Here is a 24,355-nt window from a genome sequence, read left to right as displayed (position 1 = left end):
GCATATTCTGCAGGAGGTGCAGGGAGTGGACGCTGAGGACTGGGGGACAGACGGATATTCTGCAGGAGGTGCAGGGAGTGGACGCTGAGGACTGGGGGGGGGTCATTGTCTCTGATGAATCCCCTTTCCGATTGTTGGGAGAAGACAAGGTGAGCGATGCCCCCAGTCCTGTCTCCTGCACCTGTAAAGCTCCTGCAGCCATTCATGTGTGGGGGGGGGGGGGGGGAATCAGCCTAAAAACACCTCCATGGATAAAGAATGGAGCAGAATGTCCTCCAGGAGCCGCTTCTCCCAACCCTCCAGGAGCAGATGGTGATGAGCAGAGCCTCCTCCAGCATGATGGAGCACCGGCCATAAAGGGGGGAACTAAATGGATCAGGGAACAGAACACAGAGATTCTGGGTCCATGGCTCCGGGAACAGAACACAGAGATTCTGGGTCCATGGCTCCGGGAACAGAACACAGAGATTCTGGGTCCATGGCCTGGGAACAGAACACAGAGATTCTGGGTCCATGGCCCGGGAACAGAACACAGAGATTCTGGGTCCATGGCCCGGGAACAGAACACAGAGATTCTGGGTCCATGGCTCCGGGGACAGAACACAGAGATTCTGGGTCCATGGCCCGGGAACAGAACACAGAGATTCTGGGTCCATGGCTCTGGGAACAGAACACAGAGATTCTGGGTCCATGGCTCCGGGGACAGAACACAGAGATTCTGGGTCCATGGCCCGGGAACAGAACACAGAGATTCTGGGTCCATGGCTCTGGGAACAGAACACAGAGATTCTGGGTCCATGGCTCCGGGGACAGAACACAGAGATTCTGGGTCCATGGCTCTGGGAACAGAACACAGAGATTCTGGGTCCATGGCCCAGGAACAGAACACAGAGATTCTGGGTCCATGGCTCTGGGAACAGAACACAGAGATTCTGGGTCCATGGCTCCGGGAACAGAACACAGAGATTCTGGGTCCATGGCTCCGGGAACAGAACACAGAGATTCTGGGTCCATGGCTCCGGGAACAGAACACAGAGATTCTGGGTCCATGGCTCCGGGAACAGAACACAGAGATAGAGAACTGTATGACACGGCGCCAGTCCAGCGGATGGGTAATAATACTTGTATCTTTCTGGCTCAGATAGCAGGGGTCATGTGTGTGTTGGGGGGTTGGAACAACCCAAATTCAAGGATTCTGAGTACGGAGGATCCTGACCTTCATCGTGTATATGGGGGGGGGGGGGGGGGGCGCTTATATCTCCGCTCTCCTCCAGTAATTCTTACACTTCGCTTTAGTTCAGCATTTTCATTGTTCTCCTCCATGTCACATCCTAAACTTCTCTGACGACCCTGGAGATCTGGGGTCACCATGAGCGGAGCGCTGGCGGGGGTCTCCTGCCTGGTGACAGGGGCCAGCGGGTTTTTAGGACACAGAATTGTACAGATGTTACTGGAAGAAGAAGAAGATCTGGGAGAACTGAGAGCGATGGACAAGACTCTGAGCCGCCAACTCCTGCAAACCTGCGACCGTAAGTAACGTAACCGAGAAATGGCTGATAACAGAGAGTAATAGATTGTATCCCCCCCCCCCACCTGTAGTCTCCTCTCCCCGGGGTGTAATGGCTGATAACAGAGAGTAATAGATTGTATCCCCCCCCCCCTGTAGTCTCCTCTCCCCGGGGTGTAATGGCTGATAACAGAGAGTAATAGATTGTATCCCCCCCTGTACAGTCTCCTCTCCCCGGGGTGTAATGGCTGATACCAGAGAATAATAGATTGTATCCCCCCCTGTACAGTCTCCTCTCCCCGGGATGTAATGGCTGATAACAGAGAGTAATAGATTGTATCCCCCCTGTACAGTCTTCTCTCCCCGGGATGTAATGGCTGATAACAGAGAGTAATAGATTGTATCCCCCCCTGTACAGTCTTCTCTCCCCGGGATGTAATGGCTGATAACAGAGAGTAATAGATTGTATCCCCCCTGTACAGTCTCCTCTCCCCGGGATGTAATGGCTGATAACAGAGAGTAATAGATTGTATCCCCCCCTGTACAGTCTCCTCTCCCCGGGATGTAATGGCTGATACCAGAGAGTAATAGATTGTATCCCCCCCCTGTACAGTCTCCTCTCCCCGGGGTGTAATGGCTGATAACAGAGAGTAATAGATTGTATCCCCCCTGTACAGTCTCCTCTCCCCGGGGTGTAATGGCTGATAACAGAGAGTAATAGATTGTATCCCCCCTGTACAGTCTCCTCTCCCCTGGGTGTAATGGCTGATAACAGAGAGTAATAGATTGTATCCCCCCTGTACAGTCTCCTCTCCCCGGGATGTAATGGCTGATAACAGAGAGTAATAGATTGTATCCCCCCTGTACAGTCTCCTCTCCCCGGGATGTAATGGCTGATAACAGAGAGTAATAGATTGTATCCCCCCTGTACAGTCTCCTCTCCCCGGGATGTAATGGCTGATAACAGAGAGTAATAGATGCTGTTGATTTGGGTCCCTCATGTAATATAATTTCCGGCAGCTGGAGGTAAATTCTCGGTGATTTCTTCCTTTATAATTTATTTTTCTTCTGTCGTCTCCAACACTTTTCAATTTTATTTCTTATGCTAATGAGGCAGTTGGTGCACTGTGGGCGTGTCCTCAGCACTCGGGGCTCTGCTATTCCCACCTTCTCTGCCTCTCACATGATAAATCTCCTGTCTATGTGACGGTTGTGGTGCAGGGAGGGAGCGCTCCGGCTGCTGAGGACACACTCCAGCGCACCAACTGCCTCATTAGCATAAGGATTCCCCTGGAGATATCCTGGACACTTCCTTTATATCCACAATATAATAATTAGAAGCTGCTGCTGTCTGTATCTCCGGGTCTTGTCTGTCCCTCAGGATTCCAGGATAAGATCCCGGTGAAGCTTCTGGAAGGAGACATCCGGGATACGGACGTCCTGCACCGATCCTGCCGGGGGGTGGACCTGGTCATCCACACGGCCGCCATCATAGACACCAACGGCCGCATCAGCCCGGAGACCCTAATGTCCATCAACCTCAACGGTGAGACCAGAACCGGCCTGATACAGGCAGGAGAGGGAGGGGGAGTGCAGAGAATAGCTCAGGCAGGAGAGTGAGGGGGAGTGCAGAGAACAGCTCAGACAGGAGAGGGAGGGGGAGTGCAGAGAACAGCTCAGACAGGAGAGGGAGGGGGAGTGCAGAGAACAGCTCAGGCAGGAGAGGGAGGGGGAGTGCAGAGAACAGCTCAGACAGGAGAGGGAGGGGGAGTGCAGAGAGCAGCTCAGACAGGAGAAAGAGGGGGAGTGCAGAAAGCAGCTCAGACAGGAGAGGGAGGGGGAGTGAGGAGAACAGCTCAGGCAGGAGAGGGAGGGGGAGTGCAGAGAACAGCTCAGGCAGGAGAGGGAGGGGGAGTGCAGAGAACAGCTCAGGCAGGAGAGGGAGGGGGAGTGCAGAGAACGGCTCAGACAGGAGAGGGAGGGGGAGTGCAGAGAACAGCTCAGACAGGAGACGGAGGGAGGGGGAGTGCAGAGAACAGCTCAGGCAGGAGAGAGAGGGGGAGTGCAGAGAACAGCTCAGGCAGGAGAGGGAGGGGGAGTGCAGAGAGCAGCTCAGGCAGGAGAGAGAGGGGGAGTGCAGAGAACAGCTCAGGCAGCAGAGGGAGGGGGAGTGCAGAGAACAGCTCAGGCAGGAGAGGGAGGGGGAGTGCAGAGAACAGCTCAGGCAGGAGAGGGAGGGGGAGTGCAGAGAACAGCTCAGGCAGGAGAGGGAGGGGGAGTGCAGAGAACAGCTCAGGCAGGAGAGGGAGGGGGAGTGCAGAGAACAGCTAAGGCAGGAGAGGGAGGAGGAGTGCAGAGAACAGCTCAGGCAGGAGAGGGAGAGGGAGTGCAGAGAACAGCTCAGACAGGAGAGGGAGGAGGAGTGCAGAGAACAGCTCAGGCAGGAGAGGGAGGGGGAGTGCAGAGAACAGCTCAGACAGGAGAGGGAGAAGCAGTGCAGAGAACGGCTCAGGCAGGAGAGGGAGGGGGAGTGCAGAGAGCAGCTCAGGCAGGAGAGGGAGGGGGAGTGCAGAGAGCAGCTCAGGCAGGAGAGGGAGGGGGAGTGCAGAGAACAGCTTAGGCAGGAGAGGGAGGGGGAGTGCAGAGAACAGCTCAGGCAGGAGAGGGAGGGGGAGTGCAGAGAACAGCTCAGGCAGGAGAGGGAGGGGGAGTGCAGAGAACAGCTAAGGCAGGAGAGGGAGGAGGAGTGCAGAGAACAGCTCAGGCAGGAGACGGAGGGGGAGTGCAGAGAACCGCTAAGGTAGGAGAGGGAGGGGGAGTGCAGAGAACAGCTCAGGCAGGAGAGGGAGGGGGAGTGCAGAGAGCAGCTCAGGCAGGAAAGGCAGGGAGTGCAGAGAACAGCTCAGGAGAGGGAGGGGGAGTGCAGAGAAAATCTCAGGCAGGAGAGGGAGAGGGAGTGCAGAGAGCAGCTCAGGCAAGAGAGGGAGGAGGAGTGCAGAGAGCAGCTCAGGCAGGAGAGGGAGGGGGAGTGCAGAGAGCAGCTCAGGCAGGAGAGGGAGGGGGAGTGCAGAGAACAGCTAAGACAGGAGAGGAGGAGGAGTGCAGAGAACAGCTCAGGCAGGAGAGGGAGGGGGAGTGCAGAGAACAGCTCAGGCAGGAGAGGGAGGGGGAGTGCAGAGAACAGCTCAGGCAGGAGGGGGGGGTGCAAAGAACAGCTCAGGAGAGGGAGGGGGAGTGCAGAGAACAGCTCAGGCAGGAGTGGGATTGCAGAGAACAGCTCAGGCAGGAGAGGGAGGGGGAGTGCAGAGAACAGCTCAGGCAGGAGAGGGAGGGGGAGTGCAGAGAACAGCTCAGGCAGGAGAGGGAGGGGGAGTGCAGAGAACAGCTCAGGCAGGAGTGGAAGGGAGTGCAGAGAACAGCTCAGGCAGGAGTGGAAGGGACAGTGTAGAGAACAGCTCAGACAGGAGAGGGAGGGGGAGTGCAGAGAACAGCTCAGGCAGGAGAGGGAGGGGGAGTGCAGAGAACAGCTCAGGCAGGAGAGGGAGGGGAAATGCAGAGAACAGCTTAGGCAGGAGAGGGAGGGGGAGGGGGAGTGCAAAAAACAGCTCAGGCAAGAGAGAGAGGGGGAGTGCAGAGAACAGCTAAGGCAGGGGTGGGAGGGGGAGTGCAGAGAACAGCTCAGGCAGGAGAGTGAGCCAGAGTGCAGAGAACAGCTCAGGCAGGAGAGGGAGCCGGAGTGCAGAGAACAGGTCAGGCAGGAGGGGGAGGGGGAGTGCAGAGAACAGCTCAGGCCGGAAAGGGAGGGAGTGCAGAGAACAGCTCAGAAGAGGGAGGGGGAGTGCAGAGAAAATCTCAGGCAGGAGAGGGAGAGGGAGTGCAGAGAACAGCTTAGGCAGGAAGGGGAGGGGGAGTGCAGAGAACAGCTCAAGCAGGAGAGGGTGGGGGAGTGCAGAGAACAGCTCAGACAGGAGAGGGAGGGGGAGTGCAGAGAACAGCTCAGGCAGGAGAGGGAGGGTGAGTGCAGAGAACAGCTCAGACAGGAGAGGGAGGGGGAGTGCAGAGAACAGCTCAGGCAGGAGAGGGAAGTGGAGTGCAGAGAACAGCTCAGGCAGGAGAGGGAGGGGGAGTGCAGAGAACAGCTCAGGCAGGAAAGGGAGAGAGTGCAGAGAACAGCTCAGGAGAGGGAGGGGGGAGTGCAGAGAACAGCTCAGGCAGGAGAGGGAGGGGGAGTGCAGAGAACAGCTCAGGCAGGAGAGGGAGGGGGTGCAAAGAACAGCTCAGGAGAGGGAGGGGGAGTGCAGAGAACAGCTTAGGCAGAAGAGGGAGAGGGAGGGGGAGTGCAAAAAACAGCTCAGGCAAGATAGGGAGGGGGAGTGCAGAGAACAGCTAAGGCAGGAGTGGAAGGGGGAGTGCAGAGAACAGCTCAGGCAGGAGAGGGAGGGGGAGTGCAGAGAACAGCTTAGGCAGGAGAGGGAGCCGGAGTGCAGAGAACAGGTCAGGCAGGAGAGGGAGGGGGAGTGCAGAGAACAGCTCAGGCAGGAAAGGGAGGGAGTGCAGAGAACAGCTCAAGAGAGGGAGGGGGAGTGCAGAGAAAATCTCAGGCAGGAGAGGGAGTGCAGAGAACAGCTTAGGCAGGAAGTGGAGGGGGAGTGCAGAGAACAGCTCAGGCAGGAGAGGGAAGGGGAGTGCAGAGAACAGCTCAGGCAGGAGAGGGAGGGGGAGTGCAGAGAACAGCTCAGGCAGGAGAGGGTGAGGGAGTGCAGAGAACAGCTCAGGAGAGGGAGGGGGAGTGCAGAGAACAGCTCAGGCAGGAGTGCGAGGGGGAGTGCAGAGAACAGCTCAGGCAGGAGTGGGAGGGGGAGTGCAGAGAACAGCTCAGGCAGGAGTGGGAGGGGCAGTGCAGAGAACAGCTCAGGCAGGAAAGGGAGGGGGAGTGCAGAGAACAGCTTAGGCAGGGGAGGGAGGGAGAGTGCAAAAAACAGCTCAGGCAAGAGAGGGAGGGGGAGTGCAGAGAACAGCTCAGGCAGGAGAGGAAGCCGGAGTGCAGAGAACAGCTCAGGCAGGAGAGGGAGCCGGAGTGCAGAGAACAGGTCAGGCAGGAGAGGGAGGGGGAGTGCAGAGAACAGCTCAGGAAGGAGAGGGAGGGGAAGTGCAGAGAACAGCTCAGGAAGGAGAGGGAGGGGAAGTGCAGAGAACAGCTCAGGAGAGGGAGGGGGAGTGCAGAGAAAATCTCAGGCAGGAGAGTGAGAGGGAGTGCAGAGAAAATATCAGGCAGGAGAGGGAGAGGGAGTGCAGAGAACAGCTTAGGCAGGAAGGGGAGGGGGAGTGCAGAGAACAGCTCAGGCAGGAGAGGGTGGGGGAGTGCAGAGAACAGCTCAGACAGGAGAGGGAGGGGGAGTGCAGAGAACAGCTCAGGCAGGAGAGGGAGGGGAAGTGCTGAGAACAGCTCAGGCAGGAGAGGGAGGGGGAGTGCAGAGAACAGCTCAGGCAGGAGAGGGAGGATGAGTGCAGAGAGCAGCTCAGACAGGAGAGGGAAGGGGAGTGCAGAGAACAGCTCAGGCAGGAGAGGGAGGGGGAGTGCAGAGAACAGCTCTGGCAGGAAAGGGTGGGAGTGCAGAGAACAGCTCAGGAGAGGGAGGGGGAGTGCTGAGAAAATCTCAGGCAGGAGAGGGTGGGGGAGTGCAGAGAACAGCTCAGGCAGGAGAGGGAGGGGGAGTGCAGAGAACAGCTCAGGCAGGATAGGGAGGGGGTGCAAAGAACAGCTCAGGAGAGGGAGGGGGAGTGCAGAGAACAGCTTAGGCAGGAGAGGGAGGGGGAGGGGGAGTGCAAAAAACAGCTCAGGGAAGAGAGGGAGAGGGAGTGCAGAGAACAGCTAAGGCAGGATTGGGAGGGGGAGTGCAGAGAACAGCTCAGGAAGGAAAGGGAGGGGGAGGGCAGAGAACAGCTCAGGCAGGAGAGGGAGCAAGAGTGCAGAGAACAGGTCAGGCAGGAGAGGGAGGGGGAGTGCAGAGAACAGCTCAGGCAGGAAAGGGAGGGAGTGCAGAGAACAGCTCAGGAGAGGGAGGGGGGGTGCAGAGAAAATCTCAGGCAGGAGAGGGAGAGGGAGTGCAGAGAACAGCTCAGGCAGGAAAAGGTGGGGTAGTGCAGAGAACAGCTCAGGCAGGAGAGGGAGGGTGAGTGCAGAGAACAACTCAGACAGGAGAGGGAGGGGGAGTGCAGAGAACAGCTCAGGCAGGAGAGGGAAGGGGAGTGCAGACAACAGCTCAGGCAGGAGAGGGAAGGGGAGTGCAGAGAACAGCTCAGGCAGGAGAGGGAGGGGGAGTGCAGAGAACAGCTCAGGCAGGAGAGGGAGGGGGAATGCAGAGAACAGCTCAGGCAGGAGAGGGTGGGGGAGTGCAGAGAACAGCGCAGGAGAGGGAGGGGGAGTGCAGAGAACAGCTCAGAAAGGAGAGGGAGGGAGGGGGAGTGCAGAGATCAGCTCAGGCAGGAGTGGGAGGGGGAGTGCAGAGAACAGCTCAGGCAGGAGTGGGAGGGGCAGTGCAGAGAACAGCTCAGGCAGGAGAGGGAGGGGGAGTGCAGAGAACAGCTCAGGCAGGAGAGGGAGGGGGAGGGGGAGTGCAAAAAACTGCTCAGGCAAGAGAGGGAGGGGGAGTGCAGAGAACAGCTCAGGCAGGAGAGGAAGCCGGAGTGCAGAGAACAGCTCAGGCAGGAGAGGGAGCCGGAGTGCAGAGAACAGGTCAGGCAGAAGAGGGAGGGGGAGTGCAGAGAACAGCTCAGGCAGGAGAGGGAGCGGGAGTAAAGAGAACAGCTCAGGAATGAAAGGGAGGGGAAGTGCAGAGAACAGCTCAGGCAGGAGAGGGAGGGAGTGCAGAGAACAGCTCAGGAGAGGGAGGGGGAGTGCAGAGAAAATCTCAGGCAGGAGAGGGAGGGGGAGTGCAGAGAGCAGCTTAGGCAGGAAGGGGATGGGGAGTGCAGTGAACAGCTCAGGCAGGAGAGGGTGGGGGAGTGCAGAGGACAGCTCAGGCCGGAGAGGGAGGGGGAGTGCAGAGAACAGCTCAGGCAGGAAAGGGAGGGAGAATGTAGATAACAGCTTAGGCAGGAGAGGGAGGGAGAATGCAGAGAACAGCTCAGGCAAGAGAGGGAGGGGGCGTGAGACACAGCTCAGGCAGGAGAGGGAGGGGGGGTGCAGAGAACAGCTCAGGCAGGAGAGGGAGGGGGAGTGCAGAGAACAGCTCAGGCAGGAGAGGGAGGGGGAGTACAGAGAACAGCTCAGGCAGGAAAGGGAGGGAAAATGTAGAGAACAGCTCAGGCAGGAGAGGGAGGAGAAGTGAGACACAGCTCAGGCAGGAGAGGAAGGGGGAGTCCAGAGAACAGCTCAGGCAGGAGAGGGAGGGGGAGTGCAGAGAACAGCTCAGGCAGGAGAGGGAGGGGGAGTTCAGAGAACAGCTCAGGCAGGAGAGTGAGGGGGAGTGCAGAGAACAGCTCAGGCAGGAGAGGGAGGGGAAGTGCAGAGAGCAGCTCAGGCAGGAGAGGGAGGGGGAGTGCAGAGAACAGCTCAGGCAGGAGAGGGAGGGGGAGTGCAGAGAACAGCTCAGACAGGAGAGGGAGGGGGGTTGCAGAGAACAGCTCAGGCAGGAGAGGGAGGGGGAGTGAGACACAGCTCAGACAGGAAAGTGAGGGGGAGTGCACAGAACAGCTCAGGCAGGAGAGGGAGGGGGAGTGAGACACAGCTCAGACAGGAGAGGGAGGGGGATGCGAAAAACCGCTCAGGCAGGAGAGGAAAGGGGAGTGCAGAGAACAGCTCAGGAGAGGGAGGGGGAGTGCAGAGAATCTCAGGCAGGAGAGGGAGGGGGAGTGCAGAGAACAGCTCAGGCAGGAGAAGGAGGAGGAGTGAGACACAGCTTAGGCAGGAGAGGGAGGGGGAGTGAGACACAGCTCAGGCAGAAGAGGGAGGGGCAGTGCAGAGAACAGCTCAGGCAGGAGAGGGAGGGGGATTGAGACACAGCTTTGATAGGATAGAGAGGGGGAGTGCAGAGAAAATCTCAGGAGGGAGAGGGAGTGCAGAGAACAGCTTAGGCGGAAGGGAAGGGGGAGTGCAGAGAACAGCTCAGGCAGAAGAGGGAGGGGGAGTGCAGAGAACAGCTCAGGCAGGAGAGGGAGGGGGAGTGCAGAGAACAGCTCAGGCAGGAGAGGGAGGGGGAGTGAAACACAGCTCAGGCAGGAGAGGGAGGGGGAGTGCAGAGAACAGCTCAGGCAGGGGGGAAGGGAGTGCAGAGAACGGCTCTGGAGAGGGAGGGGGTACAGAGAACAGCTTAGGCAGAAGAGGGAGGGGGAGTGCAGAGAACAGCTCAGGCAGGAGAGGGAGTGAGACACAGCCAAGGCAGGAGAGGGAAGGGGAGTGAGACACAGCTCAGACAGGATAGTGAGGGGGGGTGCAGAGAACAGCTCAGGCAGGAGAGGGAGGGGGAGTGCAGAGAACAGCTCAGGCAGGAGAGGGAGTGGGAGTGAGACACAGCCCAGGCAGGAGAGGGAGGGGGAGTGCAGAGAACAGCTCAGGCAGGAGAGGGAGGGGGAGTGCAGAGAACAGCTCAGGCAGGAGAGGGAGGGGGAGTGCAGAGAACAGCTCAGGCAGGAGAGGGAGGGGAAGTGCAGAGAGCAGCTCAGGCAGGAGAGGGAGGGGGAGTGCAGAGAACAGCTCAGGCAGGAGAGGGAGGGGGAGTGCAGAGAACAGCTCAGACAGGAGAGGGAGGGGGGTTGCAGAGAACAGCTCAGGCAGGAGAGGGAGGGGGAGTGAGACACAGCTCAGACAGGAAAGTGAGGGGGAGTGCACAGAACAGCTCAGGCAGGAGAGGGAGGGGGAGTGAGACACAGCTCAGACAGGAGAGGGAGGGGGATGCGAAAAACCGCTCAGGCAGGAGAGGAAAGGGGAGTGCAGAGAACAGCTCAGGAGAGGGAGGGGGAGTGCAGAGAATCTCAGGCAGGAGAGGGAGGGGGAGTGCAGAGAACAGCTCAGGCAGGAGAAGGAGGGGGAGTGAGACACAGCTTAGGCAGGAGAGGGAGGGGGAGTGAGACACAGCTCAGGCAGAAGAGGGAGGGGCAGTGCAGAGAACAGCTCAGGCAGGAGAGGGAGGGGGATTGAGACACAGCTTTGACAGGAGAGGGAGGGGGAGTGCAGAGAATCTCAGGCAGGAGAGGGAGGGGGAGTGCAGAGAACAGCTCAGGCAGGAGAAGGAGGAGGAGTGAGACACAGCTTAGGCAGGAGAGGGAGGGGGAGTTAGACACAGCTCAGGCAGAAGAGGGAGGGGCAGTGCAGAGAACAGCTCAGGCAGGAGAGGGAGGGGGATTGAGACACAGCTTTGACAGGATAGAGAGGGGGAGTGCAGAGAAAATCTCAGGAGGGAGAGGGAGTGCAGAGAACAGCTTAGGCAGAAGGGAAGGGGGAGTGCAGAGAACAGCTCAGGCAGAAGAGGGAGGGGGAGTGCAGAGAACAGCTCAGGCAGGAGAGGGAGGGGGAGTGCAGAGAACAGCTCAGGCAGGAGAGGGAGGGGGAGTGAAACACAGCTCAGGCAGGAGAGGGAGGGGGAGTGCAGAGAACAGCTCAGGCAGGAGAGGGAGTGGGAGTGAGACACAGCCCAGGCAGGAGAGGGAGGGGGAGTGCAGAGAACAGCTCAGGCAGGAGAGGGAGGGGGAGTGCAGAGAACAGCTCAGGCAGGAGAGGGAGGGGGAGTGCAGAGAACAGCTCAGGCAGGAGAGGGAGGGGAAGTGCAGAGAGCAGCTCAGGCAGGAGAGGGAGGGGGAGTGCAGAGAACAGCTCAGGCAGGAGAGGGAGGGGGAGTGCAGAGAACAGCTCAGACAGGAGAGGGAGGGGGGTTGCAGAGAAAAGCTCAACCAGGAGAGGGAGGGGGAGTGAGACACAGCTCAGACAGGAAAGTGAGGGGGAGTGCACAGAACAGCTCAGGCAGGAGAGGGAGGGGGAGTGAGACACAGCTCAGACAGGAGAGGGAGGGGGATGCGAAAAACCGCTCAGGCAGGAGAGGAAAGGGGAGTGCAGAGAACAGCTCAGGAGAGGGAGGGGGAGTGCAGAGAACAGCTTAGGCAGAAGAGGGAGAGGGAGGGGGCGTGCAAAAAACAGCTCAGGCAAGACAGGGAGGGGGAGTGCAGAGAACAGCTAAGGCAGGAGTGGGAGGGGGAGTGCAGAGAACAGCTCAGGCAGGAGAGGGAGGGGGAGTGCAGAGAACAGCTTAGGCAGGAGAGGGAGCCGGAGTGCAGAGAACAGGTCAGGCAGGAGAGGGAGGGGGAGTGCAGAGAACAGCTCAGGCAGGAAAGGGAGGGAGTGCAGAGAACAGCTCAAGAGAGGGAGGGGGAGTGCAGAGAAAATCTCAGGCAGGAGAGGGAGTGCAGAGAACAGCTTAGGCAGGAAGGGGAGGGGGAGTGCAGAGAACAGCTCAGGCAGGAGAGGGAAGGGGAGTGCAGAGAACAGCTCAGGCAGGAGAGGGAGGGGGAGTGCAGAGAACAGCTCAGGCAGGAGAGGGTGAGGGAGTGCAGAGAACAGCTCGGGAGGGGGAGTGCAGAGAACAGCTCAGGCAGGAGTGCGAGGGGGAGTGCAGAGAACAGCTCAGGCAGGAGTGGGAGGGGGAGTGCAGAGAACAGCTCAGGCAGGAGTGGGAGGGGCAGTGCAGAGAACAGCTCAGGCAGGAGAGGGAGGGGGAGTGCAGAGAACAGCTTAGGCAGGGGAGGGAGGGGGAGGGGGAGTGCAAAAAACAGCTCAGGCAAGAGAGGGAGGGGGAGTGCAGAGAACAGCTCAGGCAGGAGAGGAAGCCGGAGTGCAGAGAACAGTTCAGGCAGGAGAGGGAGCCGGAGTGCAGAGAACAGGTCAGGCAGGAGAGGGAGGGGGAGTGCAGAGAACAGCTCAGGAAGGAGAGGGAGGGGAAGTGCAGAGAACAGCTCAGGAAGGAGAGGGAGGGGAAGTGCAGAGAACAGCTCAGGAGAGGGAGGGGGAGTGCAGAGAAAATCTCAGGCAGGAGAGTGAGAGGGAGTGCAGAGAACAGCTTAGGCAGGAAGGGGAGGGGGAGTGCAGAGAACAGCTCAGGCAGGAGAGGGTGGGGGAGTGGTGAGAACAGCTCAGGCAGGAGAGGAAGGGGGAGTGCAGAGAACAGCTCAGGCAGGAAAGGGAGGGAGAATGTAGAGAACAGCTTAGGCAGGAGAGGGAGGGGGATTGCAGAGAACAGCTCAGGCAAGAGAGGGAGGGGGCGTGAGACACAGCTCAGGCAGGAGAGCGAGGGGGAGTGCAGAGAACAGCTCAGGCAGGAGAGGGAGGGGGAGTGCAGAGAACAGCTTAGGCAGGAGAGGGAGGGGGAGTACAGAGAACAGCTCAGGCAGGAGAGGGAGGGAGAATGTAGAGAACAGCTCAGGCAGGAGAGGGAGGAGAAGTGAGACACAGCTCAGGCAGGAGAGGAAGGGGGAGTACAGAGAACAGCTCAGGCAGGAGAGGGAGGGGGAGTGCAGAGAACAGCTCAGGCAGGAGAGGGAAGGGGAGTGCAGAGAACAGCTCAGGCAGGAGAGGGAGGGGGAGTGCAGAGAGCAGCTCAGGCAGGAGAGGGAGGGGGAGTGCAGAGAGCAGCTCAGGCAGGAGAGGGAGGGGGAGTGCAGAGAACAGCTCAGGCAGGAGAGGGAGGGGGAGTGCAGAGAACAGCTCAGGCAGGAGAGGAAGCCGGAGTGCAGAGAACAGCTCAGGCAGGAGAGGGAGCCGGAGTGCAGAGAACAGGTCAGGCAGGAGAGGGAGGGGGAGTGCAGAGAACAGCTCAGGAAGGAGAGGGAGGGGAAGTGCAGAGAACAGCTCAGGAAGGAGAGGGAGGAGGAGTGCAGAGAACAGCTCAGGAGAGGGAGGGGGAGTGCAGAAAAAATCTCAGGCAGGAGAGTGAGAGGGAGTGCAGAGAACAGCTTAGGCAGGAAGGGGAGGGGGAGTGCAGAGAACAGCTCAGGCAGGAGAGGGTGGGGGAGTGCAGAGAACAGCTCAGGCAGGAGAGGGAGGGGGAGTGCAGAGAACAGCTCAGGCAGGAAAGGGAGGGAGAATGTAGAGAACAGCTTAGGCAGGAGAGGGAGGGGGATTGCAGAGAACAGCTCAGGCAAGAGAGGGAGGGGGCGTGAGACACAGCTCAGGCAGGAGAGCGAGGGGGAGTGCAGAGAACAGCTCAGGCAGGAGAGGGAGGGGGAGTGCAGAGAACAGCTTAGGCAGGAGAGGGAGGGGGAGTACAGAGAACAGCTCAGGCAGGAGAGGGAGGGAGAATGTAGAGAACAGCTCAGGCAGGAGAGGGAGGAGAAGTGAGACACAGCTCAGGCAGGAGAGGAAGGGGGAGTACAGAGAACAGCTCAGGCAGGAGAGGGAGGGGGAGTGCAGAGAACAGCTCAGGCAGGAGAGGGAAGGGGAGTGCAGAGAACAGCTCAGGCAGGAGAGGGAGGGGGAGTGCAGAGAGCAGCTCAGGCAGGAAAGGGAGGGGGAGTGCAGAGAGCAGCTCAGGCAGGAGAGGGAGGGGGAGTGCAGAGAACAGCTCAGGTAGGAGAGGGAGGGGGAGTGCAGAGAACAGCACAGACAGGAGAGGGAGGGGGGTTGCAGAGAACAGCTCAGGCAGGAGAGGGAGGGGGAGTGAGACACAGCTCAGACATGAGAGTGAGGGAGAGTGCACAGAACAGCTCAGGCAGGAGAGGGAGGGGGATGCGAAAAACCGCTCAGGCAGGAGAGGAAGGGGGAGTGCAGAGAATAGCTCAGGAGAGGGAGGGGGAGTGCAGAGAATCTCAGGCAGGAGAGGGAGGGGGAGTGCAGAGAGCAGCTCAGGCAGGAGAAGGAGGGGGAGTGAGACACAGCTTAGGCAGGAGAGGGAGGGGGAGTGAGACACAGCTCAGGCAGAAGAGGGAGGGGCAGTGCAGAGAACAGCTCAGGCAGGAGAGGGAGGGGGATTGAGACACAGCTTTGACAGGAGAGGGAGGGGGAGTGCAGAGAACAGCTCAGGCAGGAGAGGGAGGGGGAGTGCAGAGAACAGCTTAGGCAGGAGAGAGAGGGGGAGTGCAAAGAACAGCTTAGGCAGGAGAGGGAGGGGGAGTGAAGAGAACATCTCAGGCAGGGGTGGGAGGGGCAGTGCAGAGAACAGCTCAGGCTGGAGTGGGAGGGGCAGTGCAGAGAACAGCTCAGGTAGGAGAGGGAGGGGGAGTGCAGAGAACAGCTTAGGCAGGAGAGGGAGGGGGAGGGGGAATGCAAAAAACAGCTCAGGCAAGAGAGGGAGGGGGAGTGCAGAGAACAGCTCAGGCAGGAGAGGGAGGGGGAGTGCAGAGAACAGCTCAGGCAGGAGAGGGAGGGGGAGTGCAGAGAACAGCTCAGGCAGGAGAGGAAGCCGGAGTGCAGAGAACAGCTCAGGCAGGAGAGGGAGCCGGAGTGCAGAGAACAGGTCAGGCAGGAGGGGGAGGGGTAGTGCAGAGAACAGCTCAGGAGAGGGAGGGGGAGTGCAGAGAAAATCTCAGGCAGGAGAGGGAGAGGGAGTGCAGAGAACAGCTTAGGCAGGAAGGGGAGGGGGAGTGCAGAGAACAGCTCAGGCAGGAGAGGGTGGGGGAGTGCAGAGAACAGCTCAGACAGGAGAGGGAGGGGGAGTGCAGAGAACAGCTCAGGCAGGAGAGGGAGGGGAAGTGCTGAGAACAGCTCAGGCAGGAGAGGGAGGGGGAGTGCAGAGAACAGCTCAGGCAGGAGAGGGAGGATGAGTGCAGAGAGCAGCTCAGACAGGAGAGGGAAGGGGAGTGCAGAGAACAGCTCAGGCAGGAGAGGGAGGGGGAGTGCAGAGAACAGCTCTGGCAGGAAAGGGAGGGAGTGCAGAGAACAGCTCAGGAGAGGGAGGGGGAGTGCAGAGAAAATCTCAGGCAGGAGAGGGTGGGGGAGTGCAGAGAACAGCTCAGGCAGGAGAGGGAGGGGGAGTGCAGAGAACAGCTCAGGCAAGAGAGGGAGAGGGAGTGCAGAGAACAGCTAAGGCAGGATTGGGAGGGGGATTGCAGAGAACAGCTCAGGCAGGAGAGGAAGGGGGAGTACAGAGAACAGCTCAGGCAGGAGAGGGAGGGGGAGTGCAGAGAACAGCTCAGGCAGGAGAGGGAAGGGGAGTGCAGAGAACAGCTCAGGCAGGAGAGGGAGGGGGAGTGCAGAGAGCAGCTCAGGCAGGAGAGGGCGGGGGAGTGCAGAGAGCAGCTCAGGCAGGAGAGGGAGGGGGAGTGCAGAGAACAGCTCAGGCAGGAGAGGGAGGGGGAGTGCAGAGAACAGCTCAGGCAGGAGAGGAAGCCGGAGTGCAGAGAACAGCTCAGGCAGGAGAGGGAGCCGGAGTGCAGAGAACAGGTCAGGCAGGAGAGGGAGGGGGAGTGCAGAGAACAGCTCAGGAAGGAGAGGGAGGGGAAGTGCAGAGAACAGCTCAGGAAGGAGAGGGAGGAGGAGTGCAGAGAACAGCTCAGGAGAGGGAGGGGGAGTGCAGAGAAAATCTCAGGCAGGAGAGTGAGAGGGAGTGCAGAGAACAGCTTAGGCAGGAAGGGGAGGGGGAGTGCAGAGAACAGCTCAGGCAGGAAAGGGAGGGGGTGCAAAGAACAGCTCAGGAGAGGGAGGGGGAGTGCAGAGAACAGCTTAGGCAGGAGAGGGAGGGGGAGTGCAGAGAACAGCTCAGGCAGGAGAGGGAGGGGGAGTGCAGAGAACAGCTCAGGCAGGAAAGGGAGGGAGAATGTATAGAACAGCTTAGGCAGGAGAGGGAGGGGGATTGCAGAGAACAGCTCAGGCAAGAGAGGGAGGGGGCGTGAGACACAGCTCAGGCAGGAGAGCGAGGGGGAGTGCAGAGAACAGCTCAGGCAGGAGAGGGAGGGGGAGTGCAGAGAACAGCTTAGGCAGGAGAGGGAGGGGGAGTACAGAGAACAGCTCAGGCAGGAGAGGGAGGGAGAATGTAGAGAACAGCTCAGGCAGGAGAGGGAGGAGAAGTGAGACACAGCTCAGGCAGGAGAGGAAGGGGGAGTACAGAGAACAGCTCAGGCAGGAGAGGGAGGGGGAGTGCAGAGAACAGCTCAGGCAGGAGAGGGAAGGGGAGTGCAGAGAACAGCTCAGGCAGGAGAGGGAGGGGGAGTGCAGAGAGCAGCTCAGGCAGGAAAGGGAGGGGGAGTGCAGAGAGCAGCTCAGGCAGGAGAGGGAGGGGGAGTGCAGAGAACAGCTCAGGTAGGAGAGGGAGGGGGAGTGCAGAGAACAGCTCAGACAGGAGAGGGAGGGGGGTTGCAGAGAACAGCTCAGGCAGGAGAGGGAGGGGGAGTGAGACACAGCTCAGACATGAGAGTGAGGGAGAGTGCACAGAACAGCTCAGGCAGGAGAGGGAGGGGGATGCGAAAAACCGCTCAGGCAGGAGAGGAAGGGGGAGTGCAGAGAATAGCTCAGGAGAGGGAGGGGGAGTGCAGAGAATCTCAGGCAGGAGAGGGAGGGGGAGTGCAGAGAGCAGCTCAGGCAGGAGAAGGAGGGGGAGTGAGACACAGCTTAGGCAGGAGAGGGAGGGGGAGTGAGACACAGCTCAGGCAGAAGAGGGAGGGGCAGTGCAGAGAACAGCTCAGGCAGGAGAGGGAGGGGGATTGAGACACAGCTTTGACAGGAGAGGGAGGGGGAGTGCAGAGAACAGCTCAGGCAGGAGAGGGAGGGGGAGTGCAGAGAACAGCTTAGGCAGGAGAGAGAGGGGGAGTGCAAAGAACAGCTTAGGCAGGAGAGGGAGGGGGAGTGAAGAGAACATCTCAGGCAGGGGTGGGAGGGGCAGTGCAGAGAACAGCTCAGGCAGGAGAGGGAGGGGGAGTGCAGAGAACAGCTTAGGCAGGAGAGGGAGGGGGAGGGGGAATGCAAAAAACAGCTCAGGCAAGAGAGGGAGGGGGAGTGCAGAGAACAGCTCAGGCAGGAGAGGAAGCCGGAGTGCAGAGAACAGCTCAGGCAGGAGAGGGAGCCGGAGTGCAGAGAACAGGTCAGGCAGGAGGGGGAGGGGTAGTGCAGAGAACAGCTCAGGAGAGGGAGGGGGAGTGCAGAGAAAATCTCAGGCAGGAGAGGGAGTGCAGAGAACAGCTTAGGCAGGAAGGGGAGGGGGAGTGCAGAGAACAGCTCAGGCAGGAGAGGGTGGGGGAGTGCAGAGAACAGCTCAGACAGGAGAGGGAGGGGGAGTGCAGAGAACAGCTCAGGCAGGAGAGGGAGGGGAAGTGCTGAGAACAGCTCAGGCAGGAGAGGGAGGGGGAGTGCAGAGAACAGCTCAGGCAGGAGAGGGAGGATGAGTGCAGAGAGCAGCTCAGACAGGAGAGGGAAGGGGAGTGCAGAGAACAGCTCAGGCAGGAGAGGGAGGGGGAGTGCAGAGAACAGCTCTGGCAGGAAAGGGAGGGAGTGCAGAGAACAGCTCAGGAGAGGGAGGGGGAGTGCAGAGAAAATCTCAGGCAGGAGAGGGTGGGGGAGTGCAGAGAACAGCTCAGGCAGGAGAGGGTGGGGGAGTGCAGAGAACAGCTCAGGCAGGAGAGGGAGGGGGAGTGCAGAGAACAGCTCAGGCAGGAGAGGGAGGGGGTGCAAAGAACAGCTCAGGAGAGGGAGGGGGAGTGCAGAGAACAGCTTAGGCAGGAGAGGGAGGGGGAGGGGGAGTGCAAAAAACAGCTCAGGCAAGAGAGGGAGAGGGAGTGCAGAGAACAGCTAAGGCAGGATTGGGAGGGGGATTGCAGAGAACAGCTCAGGCAGGAAAGGGAGGGGGAGGGCAGAGAACAGCTCAGGCAGGAGAGGGAGCAAGAGTGCAGAGAACAGGTCAGGCAGGAGAGGGAGGGGGAGTGCAGAGAACAGCTCAGGCAGGAAAGGGAGGGAGTGCAGAGAACAGCTCAGGAGAGGGAGGGGGGGTGCAGAGAAAATCTCAGGCAGGAGAGGGAGAGGGAGTGCAGAGAACAGCTCAGGCAGGAAAGGGTGGGGTAGTGCAGAGAACAGCTCAGGCAGAAGAGGGAGGGTGAGTGCAGAGAACAGCTCAGACAGGAGAGGGAGGGGGAGTGCAGAGAACAGCTCAGGCAGGAGAGGGAACGGGAGTGCAGACAACAGCTCAGGCAGGAGAGGGAACGGGAGTGCAGACAACAGCTCAGGCAGGAGAGGGAAGGGGAGTGCAGAGAACAGCTAAGGCAGGAGAGGGAGGGGGAGTGCAGAGAACAGCTCAGGCAGGAGAGGGAGGGGGGATGCAGAGAACAGCTCAGGCAGGAGAGGGTGGGGGAGTGCAGAGAACAGCGCAGGAGAGGGAGGGGGACTGCAGAGAACAGCTCAGACAGGAGAGGGAGGGAGGGGGAGTGCAGAGATCAGCTCAGGCAGGAGAGGGAGGGGGAGTGCAGAGAACAGCTCAGGGAGGAGAGGGAGGGGGAGGGGGAGTGCAAAAAACTGCTCAGGCAAGAGAGGGAGGGGGAGTGCAGAGAACAGCTGAGGCAGGAGAGGAAGCCGGAGTGCAGAGAACAGCTCAGGCAGGAGAGGGAGCCGGAGTGCAGAGAACAGGTCAGGCAGAAGAGGGAGGGGGAGTGCAGAGAACAGCTCAGGCAGGAGAGGGAGCGGGAGTAAAGAGAACAGCTCAGGAATGAAAGGGAGGGGAAGTGCAGAGAACAGCTCAGGAAGGAGAGGGAAGGGGAGTGCAGAGAACAGCTCAGGCAGGAGAGGGAGGGGGAGTGCAGAGAACAGCTCTGGCAGGAAAGGGAGGGAGTGCAGAGAACAGCTCAGGAGAGGGAGGGGGAGTGCAGAGAACAGCTCGGGCAGGAGAGGGAGGGAGAATGTAGAGAACAGCTCAGGCAGGAGAGGGAGGAGAAGTGAGACACAGCTCAGGCAGGAGAGGAAGGGGGAGTACAGAGAACAGCTCGGGCAGGAGAGGGAGGGAGAATGTAGAGAACAGCTCAGGCAGGAGAGGGAGGAGAAGTGAGACACAGCTCAGGCAGGAGAGGAAGGGGGAGTACAGAGAACAGCTCAGGCAGGAGAGGGAGGGGGAGTGCAGAGAACAGCTCAGGCAGGAGAGGGAAGGGGTTTGCAGAGAACAGCTCAGGCAGGAGAGGGAGGGGGAGTGCAGAGAGCAGCTCAGGCAGGAGAGGGAGGGGGAGTGCAGAGAGCAGCTCAGGCAGGAGAGGGAGGGGTAGTGCAGAGAACAGCTCAGGCAGGAGAGGGAGGGGGAGTGCAGAGAACAGCTCAGGCAGGAGAGGGAGGGGGAGTGCAGAGAACAGCTCAGGCAGGAGAGGAAGCCGGAGTGCAGAGAACAGCTCAGGCAGGAGAGGGAGCCGGAGTGCAGAGAACCGGTCAGGCAGGAGAGGGAGGGGGAGTGCAGAGAACAGCTCAGGAAGGAGAGGGAGGGGAAGTGCAGAGAACAGCTCAGGAAGGAGAGGGAGGAGGAGTGCAGAGAACAGCTCAGGAGAGGGAGGGGGAGTGCAGAGAAAACCTCAGGCAGGAGAGTGAGAGGGAGTGCAGAGAACAGCTTAGGCAGGAAGGGGAGGGGGAGTGCAGAGAACAGCTCAGGCAGGAGAGGGTGGGGGAGTGCAGAGAACAGCTCAGGCAGGAGAGGGAGGGGGAGTGCAGAGAACAGCTCAGGCAGGAAAGGGAGGGAGAATGTAGAGAACAGCTTAGGCAGGAGAGGGAGGGGGATTGCAGAGAACAGCTCAGGCAAGAGAGAGAGGGGGCGTGAGACACAGCTCAGGCAGGAGAGCGAGGGGGAGTGCAGAGAACAGCTCAGGCAGTTGAGGGAGGGGGAGTGCAGAGAACAGCTTAGGCAGGAGAGGGTGGGGGAGTACAGAGAACAGCTCAGGCAGGAGAGGGAGGGAGAATGTAGAGAACAGCTCAGGCAGGAGAGGGAGGAGAAGTGAGACACAGCTCAGGCAGGAGAGGAAGGGGGAGTACAGAGAACAGCTCAGGCAGGAGAGGGAGGGGGAGTGCAGAGAACAGCTCAGGCAGGAGAGGGAAGGGGAGTGCAGAGAACAGCTCAGGCAGGAGAGGGAGGGGGAGTGCAGAGAGCAGCTCAGGCAGGAAAGGGAGGGGGAGTGCAGAGAGCAGCTCAGGCAGGAGAGGGAGGGGGAGTGCAGAGAACAGCTCAGGTAGGAGAGGGAGGGGGAGTGCAGAGAACAGCTCAGACAGGAGAGGGAGGGGGGTTGCAGAGAACAGCTCAGGCAGGAGAGGGAGGGGGAGTGAGACACAGCTCAGACATGAGAGTGAGGGAGAGTGCACAGAACAGCTCAGGCAGGAGAGGGAGGGGGATGCGAAAAACCGCTCAGGCAGGAGAGGAAGGGGGAGTGCAGAGAATAGCTCAGGAGAGGGAGGGGGAGTGCAGAGAATCTCAGGCAGGAGAGGGAGGGGGAGTGCAGAGAGCAGCTCAGGCAGGAGAAGGAGGGGGAGTGAGACACAGCTTAGGCAGGAGAGGGAGGGGGAGTGAGACACAGCTCAGGCAGAAGAGGGAGGGGCAGTGCAGAGAACAGCTCAGGCAGGAGAGGGAGGGGGATTGAGACACAGCTTTGACAGGAGAGGGAGGGGGAGTGCAGAGAACAGCTCAGGCAGGAGAGGGAGGGGGATTGCAGAGAACAGCTTAGGCAGGAGAGAGAGGGGGAGTGCAAAGAACAGCTTAGGCAGGAGAGGGAGGGGGAGTGAAGAGAACATCTCAGGCAGGGGTGGGAGGGGCAGTGCAGAGAACAGCTCAGGCTGGAGTGGGAGGGGCAGTGCAGAGAACAGCTCAGGCAGGAGAGGGAGGGGGAGTGCAGAGAACAGCTCAGGCAGGAGAGGGAAGGGGAGTGCAGAGAACAGCTCAGGCAGGAGAGGGAGGGGGAGTGCAGAGAGCAGCTCAGGCAGGAAAGGGAGGGGGAGTGCAGAGAGCAGCTCAGGCAGGAGAGGGAGGGGGAGTGCAGAGAACAGCTCAGGTAGGAGAGGGAGGGGGAGTGCAGAGAACAGCTCAGACAGGAGAGGGAGGGGGGTTGCAGAGAACAGCTCAGGCAGGAGAGGGAGGGGGAGTGAGACACAGCTCAGACATGAGAGTGAGGGAGAGCGCACAGAACAGCTCAGGCAGGAGAGGGAGGGGGATGCGAAAAACCGCTCAGGCAGGAGAGGAAGGGGGAGTGCAGAGAATAGCTCAGGAGAGGGAGGGGGAGTGCAGAGAATCTCAGGCAGGAGAGGGAGGGGGAGTGCAGAGAGCAGCTCAGGCAGGAGAAGGAGGGGGAGTGAGACACAGCTTAGGCAGGAGAGGGAGGGGGAGTGAGACACAGCTCAGGCAGAAGAGGGAGGGGCAGTGCAGAGAACAGCTCAGGCAGGAGAGGGAGGGGGATTGAGACACAGCTTTGACAGGAGAGGGAGGGGGAGTGCAGAGAACAGCTCAGGCAGGAGAGGGAGGGGGATTGCAGAGAACAGCTTAGGCAGGAGAGAGAGGGGGAGTGCAAAGAACAGCTTAGGCAGGAGAGGGAGGGGGAGTGAAGAGAACATCTCAGGCAGGGGTGGGAGGGGCAGTGCAGAGAACAGCTCAGGCTGGAGTGGGAGGGGCAGTGCAGAGAACAGCTCAGGCAGGAGAGGGAGGGGGAGTGCAGAGAACAGCTTAGGCAGGAGAGGGAGGGGGAGGGGGAATGCAAAAAACAGCTCAGGCAAGAGAGGGAGGGGGAGTGCAGAGAACAGCTCAGGCAGGAGAGGAAGCCGGAGTGCAGAGAACAGCTCAGGCAGGAGAGGGAGCCGGAGTGCAGAGAACAGGTCAGGCAGGAGGGGGAGGGGTAGTGCAGAGAACAGCTCAGGAGAGGGAGGGGGAGTGCAGAGAAAATCTCAGGCAGGAGAGGGAGAGGGAGTGCAGAGAACAGCTTAGGCAGGAAGGGGAGGGGGAGTGCAGAGAACAGCTCAGGCAGGAGAGGGTGGGGGAGTGCAGAGAACAGCTCAGACAGGAGAGGGAGGGGGAGTGCAGAGAACAGCTCAGGCAGGAGAGGGAGGGGAAGTGCTGAGAACAGCTCAGGCAGGAGAGGGAGGGGGAGTGCAGAGAACAGCTCAGGCAGGAGAGGGAGGATGAGTGCAGAGAGCAGCTCAGACAGGAGAGGGAAGGGGAGTGCAGAGAACAGCTCAGGCAGGAGAGGGAGGGGGAGTGCAGAGAACAGCTCTGGCAGGAAAGGGAGGGAGTGCAGAGAACAGCTCAGGAGAGGGAGGGGGAGTGCAGAGAAAATCTCAGGCAGGAGAGGGTGGGGGAGTGCAGAGAACAGCTCAGGCAGGAGAGGGAGGGGGAGTGCAGAGAACAGCTCAGGCAGGAGAGGGAGGGGGTGCAAAGAACAGCTCAGGAGAGGGAGGGTGTGTGCAGAGAACAGCTTAGGCAGGAGAGGGAGGGGGAGGGGGAGTGCAAAAAACAGCTCAGGCAAGAGAGGGAGAGGGAGTGCAGAGAACAGCTAAGGCAGGATTGGGAGGGGGATTGCAGAGAACAGCTCAGGCAGGAGAGGGAGGGGGAGTGCAGAGAACAGCTCAGGCAGGAGAGGGAAGGGGAGTGCAGAGAAGAGCTCAGGCAGGAGAGGGAAGGGGAGTGCAGAGAACAGCTCAGGCAGGAGAGGGAGGGGGAGTGCAGAGAGCAGCTCAGGCAGGAGAGGGAGGGGGAGTGCAGAGAGCAGCTCAGGCAGGAGAGGGAGGGGGAGTGCAGAGAACAGCTCAGGCAGGAGAGGGAGGGGGAGTGCAGAGAACAGCTCAGGCAGGAGAGGAAGCCGGAGTGCAGAGAACAGCTCAGGCAGGAGAGGGAGCCGGAGTGCAGAGAACAGGTCAGGCAGGAGAGGGAGGGGGATTGCAGAGAACAGCTCAGGAAGGAGAGGGAGGGGAAGTGCAGAGAACAGCTCAGGCAGGAGAGGGAAGGGGAGTGCAGAGAACAGCTCAGGCAGGAGAGGAAGCCGGAGTGCAGAGAACAGCTCAGGCAGGAGAGGGAGCCGGAGTGCAGAGAACAGGTCAGGCAGGAGAGGGAGGGGGAGTGCAGAGAACAGCTCAGGAAGGAGAGGGAGGGGAAGTGCAGAGAACAGCTCAGGAAGGAGAGGGAGGAGGAGTGCAGAGAACAGCTCAGGAGAGGGAGGGGGAGTGCAGAGAAAATCTCAGGCAGGAGAGTGAGAGGGAGTGCAGAGAACAGCTTAGGCAGGAAGGGGAGGGGGAGTGCAGAGAACAGCTCAGGCAGGAGAGGGTGGGGGAGTGCAGAGAACAGCTCAGGCAGGAGAGGGAGGGGGAGTGCAGAGAACAGCTCAGGCAGGAAAGGGAGGGAGAATGTAGAGAACAGCTTAGGCAGGAGAGGGAGGGGGATTGCAGAGAACAGCTCAGGCAAGAGAGGGAGGGGGCGTGAGACACAGCTCAGGCAGGAGAGCGAGGGGGAGTGCAGAGAACAGCTCAGGCAGGAGAGGGAGGGGGAGTGCAGAGAACAGCTTAGGCAGGAGAGGGAGGGGGAGTACAGAGAACAGCTCAGGCAGGAGAGGGAGGGAGAATGTAGAGAACAGCTCAGGCAGGAGAGGGAGGAGAAGTGAGACACAGCTCAGGCAGGAGAGGAAGGGGGAGTACAGAGAACAGCTCAGGCAGGAGAGGGAGGGGGAGTGCAGAGAACAGCTCAGGCAGGAGAGGGAAGGGGAGTGCAGAGAACAGCTCAGGCAGGAGAGGGAGGGGGAGTGCAGAGAGCAGCTCAGGCAGGAAAGGGAGGGGGAGTGCAGAGAGCAGCTCAGGCAGGAGAGGGAGGGGGAGTGCAGAGAACAGCTCAGGTAGGAGAGGGAGGGGGAGTGCAGAGAACAGCTCAGACAGGAGAGGGAGGGGGGTTGCAGAGAACAGCTCAGGCAGGAGAGGGAGGGGGAGTGAGACAAAGCTCAGACATGAGAGTG

The 24,355-nt window shown here is 60.1% G+C and overlaps 1 protein-coding gene across 1 annotated transcript in view; it reads left to right on the top strand.

Annotated features, from left to right (window-relative positions):
• The first annotated feature begins 1,273 nt into the window (after window positions 1-1,273).
• The window catches only part of LOC140119724 (3 beta-hydroxysteroid dehydrogenase/Delta 5-->4-isomerase-like), a 39,061-nt gene continuing 15,979 nt past the window's right edge, over window positions 1,274-24,355 (top strand). The window contains exons 1-2 of the mRNA XM_072139070.1: window positions 1,274-1,529; window positions 2,889-3,053. Coding sequence (XP_071995171.1) covers window positions 1,370-1,529; window positions 2,889-3,053 — 325 coding nt within the window. The 5' untranslated portion in view covers window positions 1,274-1,369. The remainder of the gene's footprint in view (window positions 1,530-2,888; window positions 3,054-24,355) is intronic.

This window comes from Engystomops pustulosus, chromosome 2 (genome assembly GCF_040894005.1).
Source record: "Engystomops pustulosus chromosome 2, aEngPut4.maternal, whole genome shotgun sequence".
Classification (NCBI taxonomy): Eukaryota; Metazoa; Chordata; class Amphibia; order Anura; family Leptodactylidae; genus Engystomops; species Engystomops pustulosus.
Note: the sequence above shows the minus strand (reverse complement) of the source record. Positions and strands in the feature narration are given on the sequence as shown.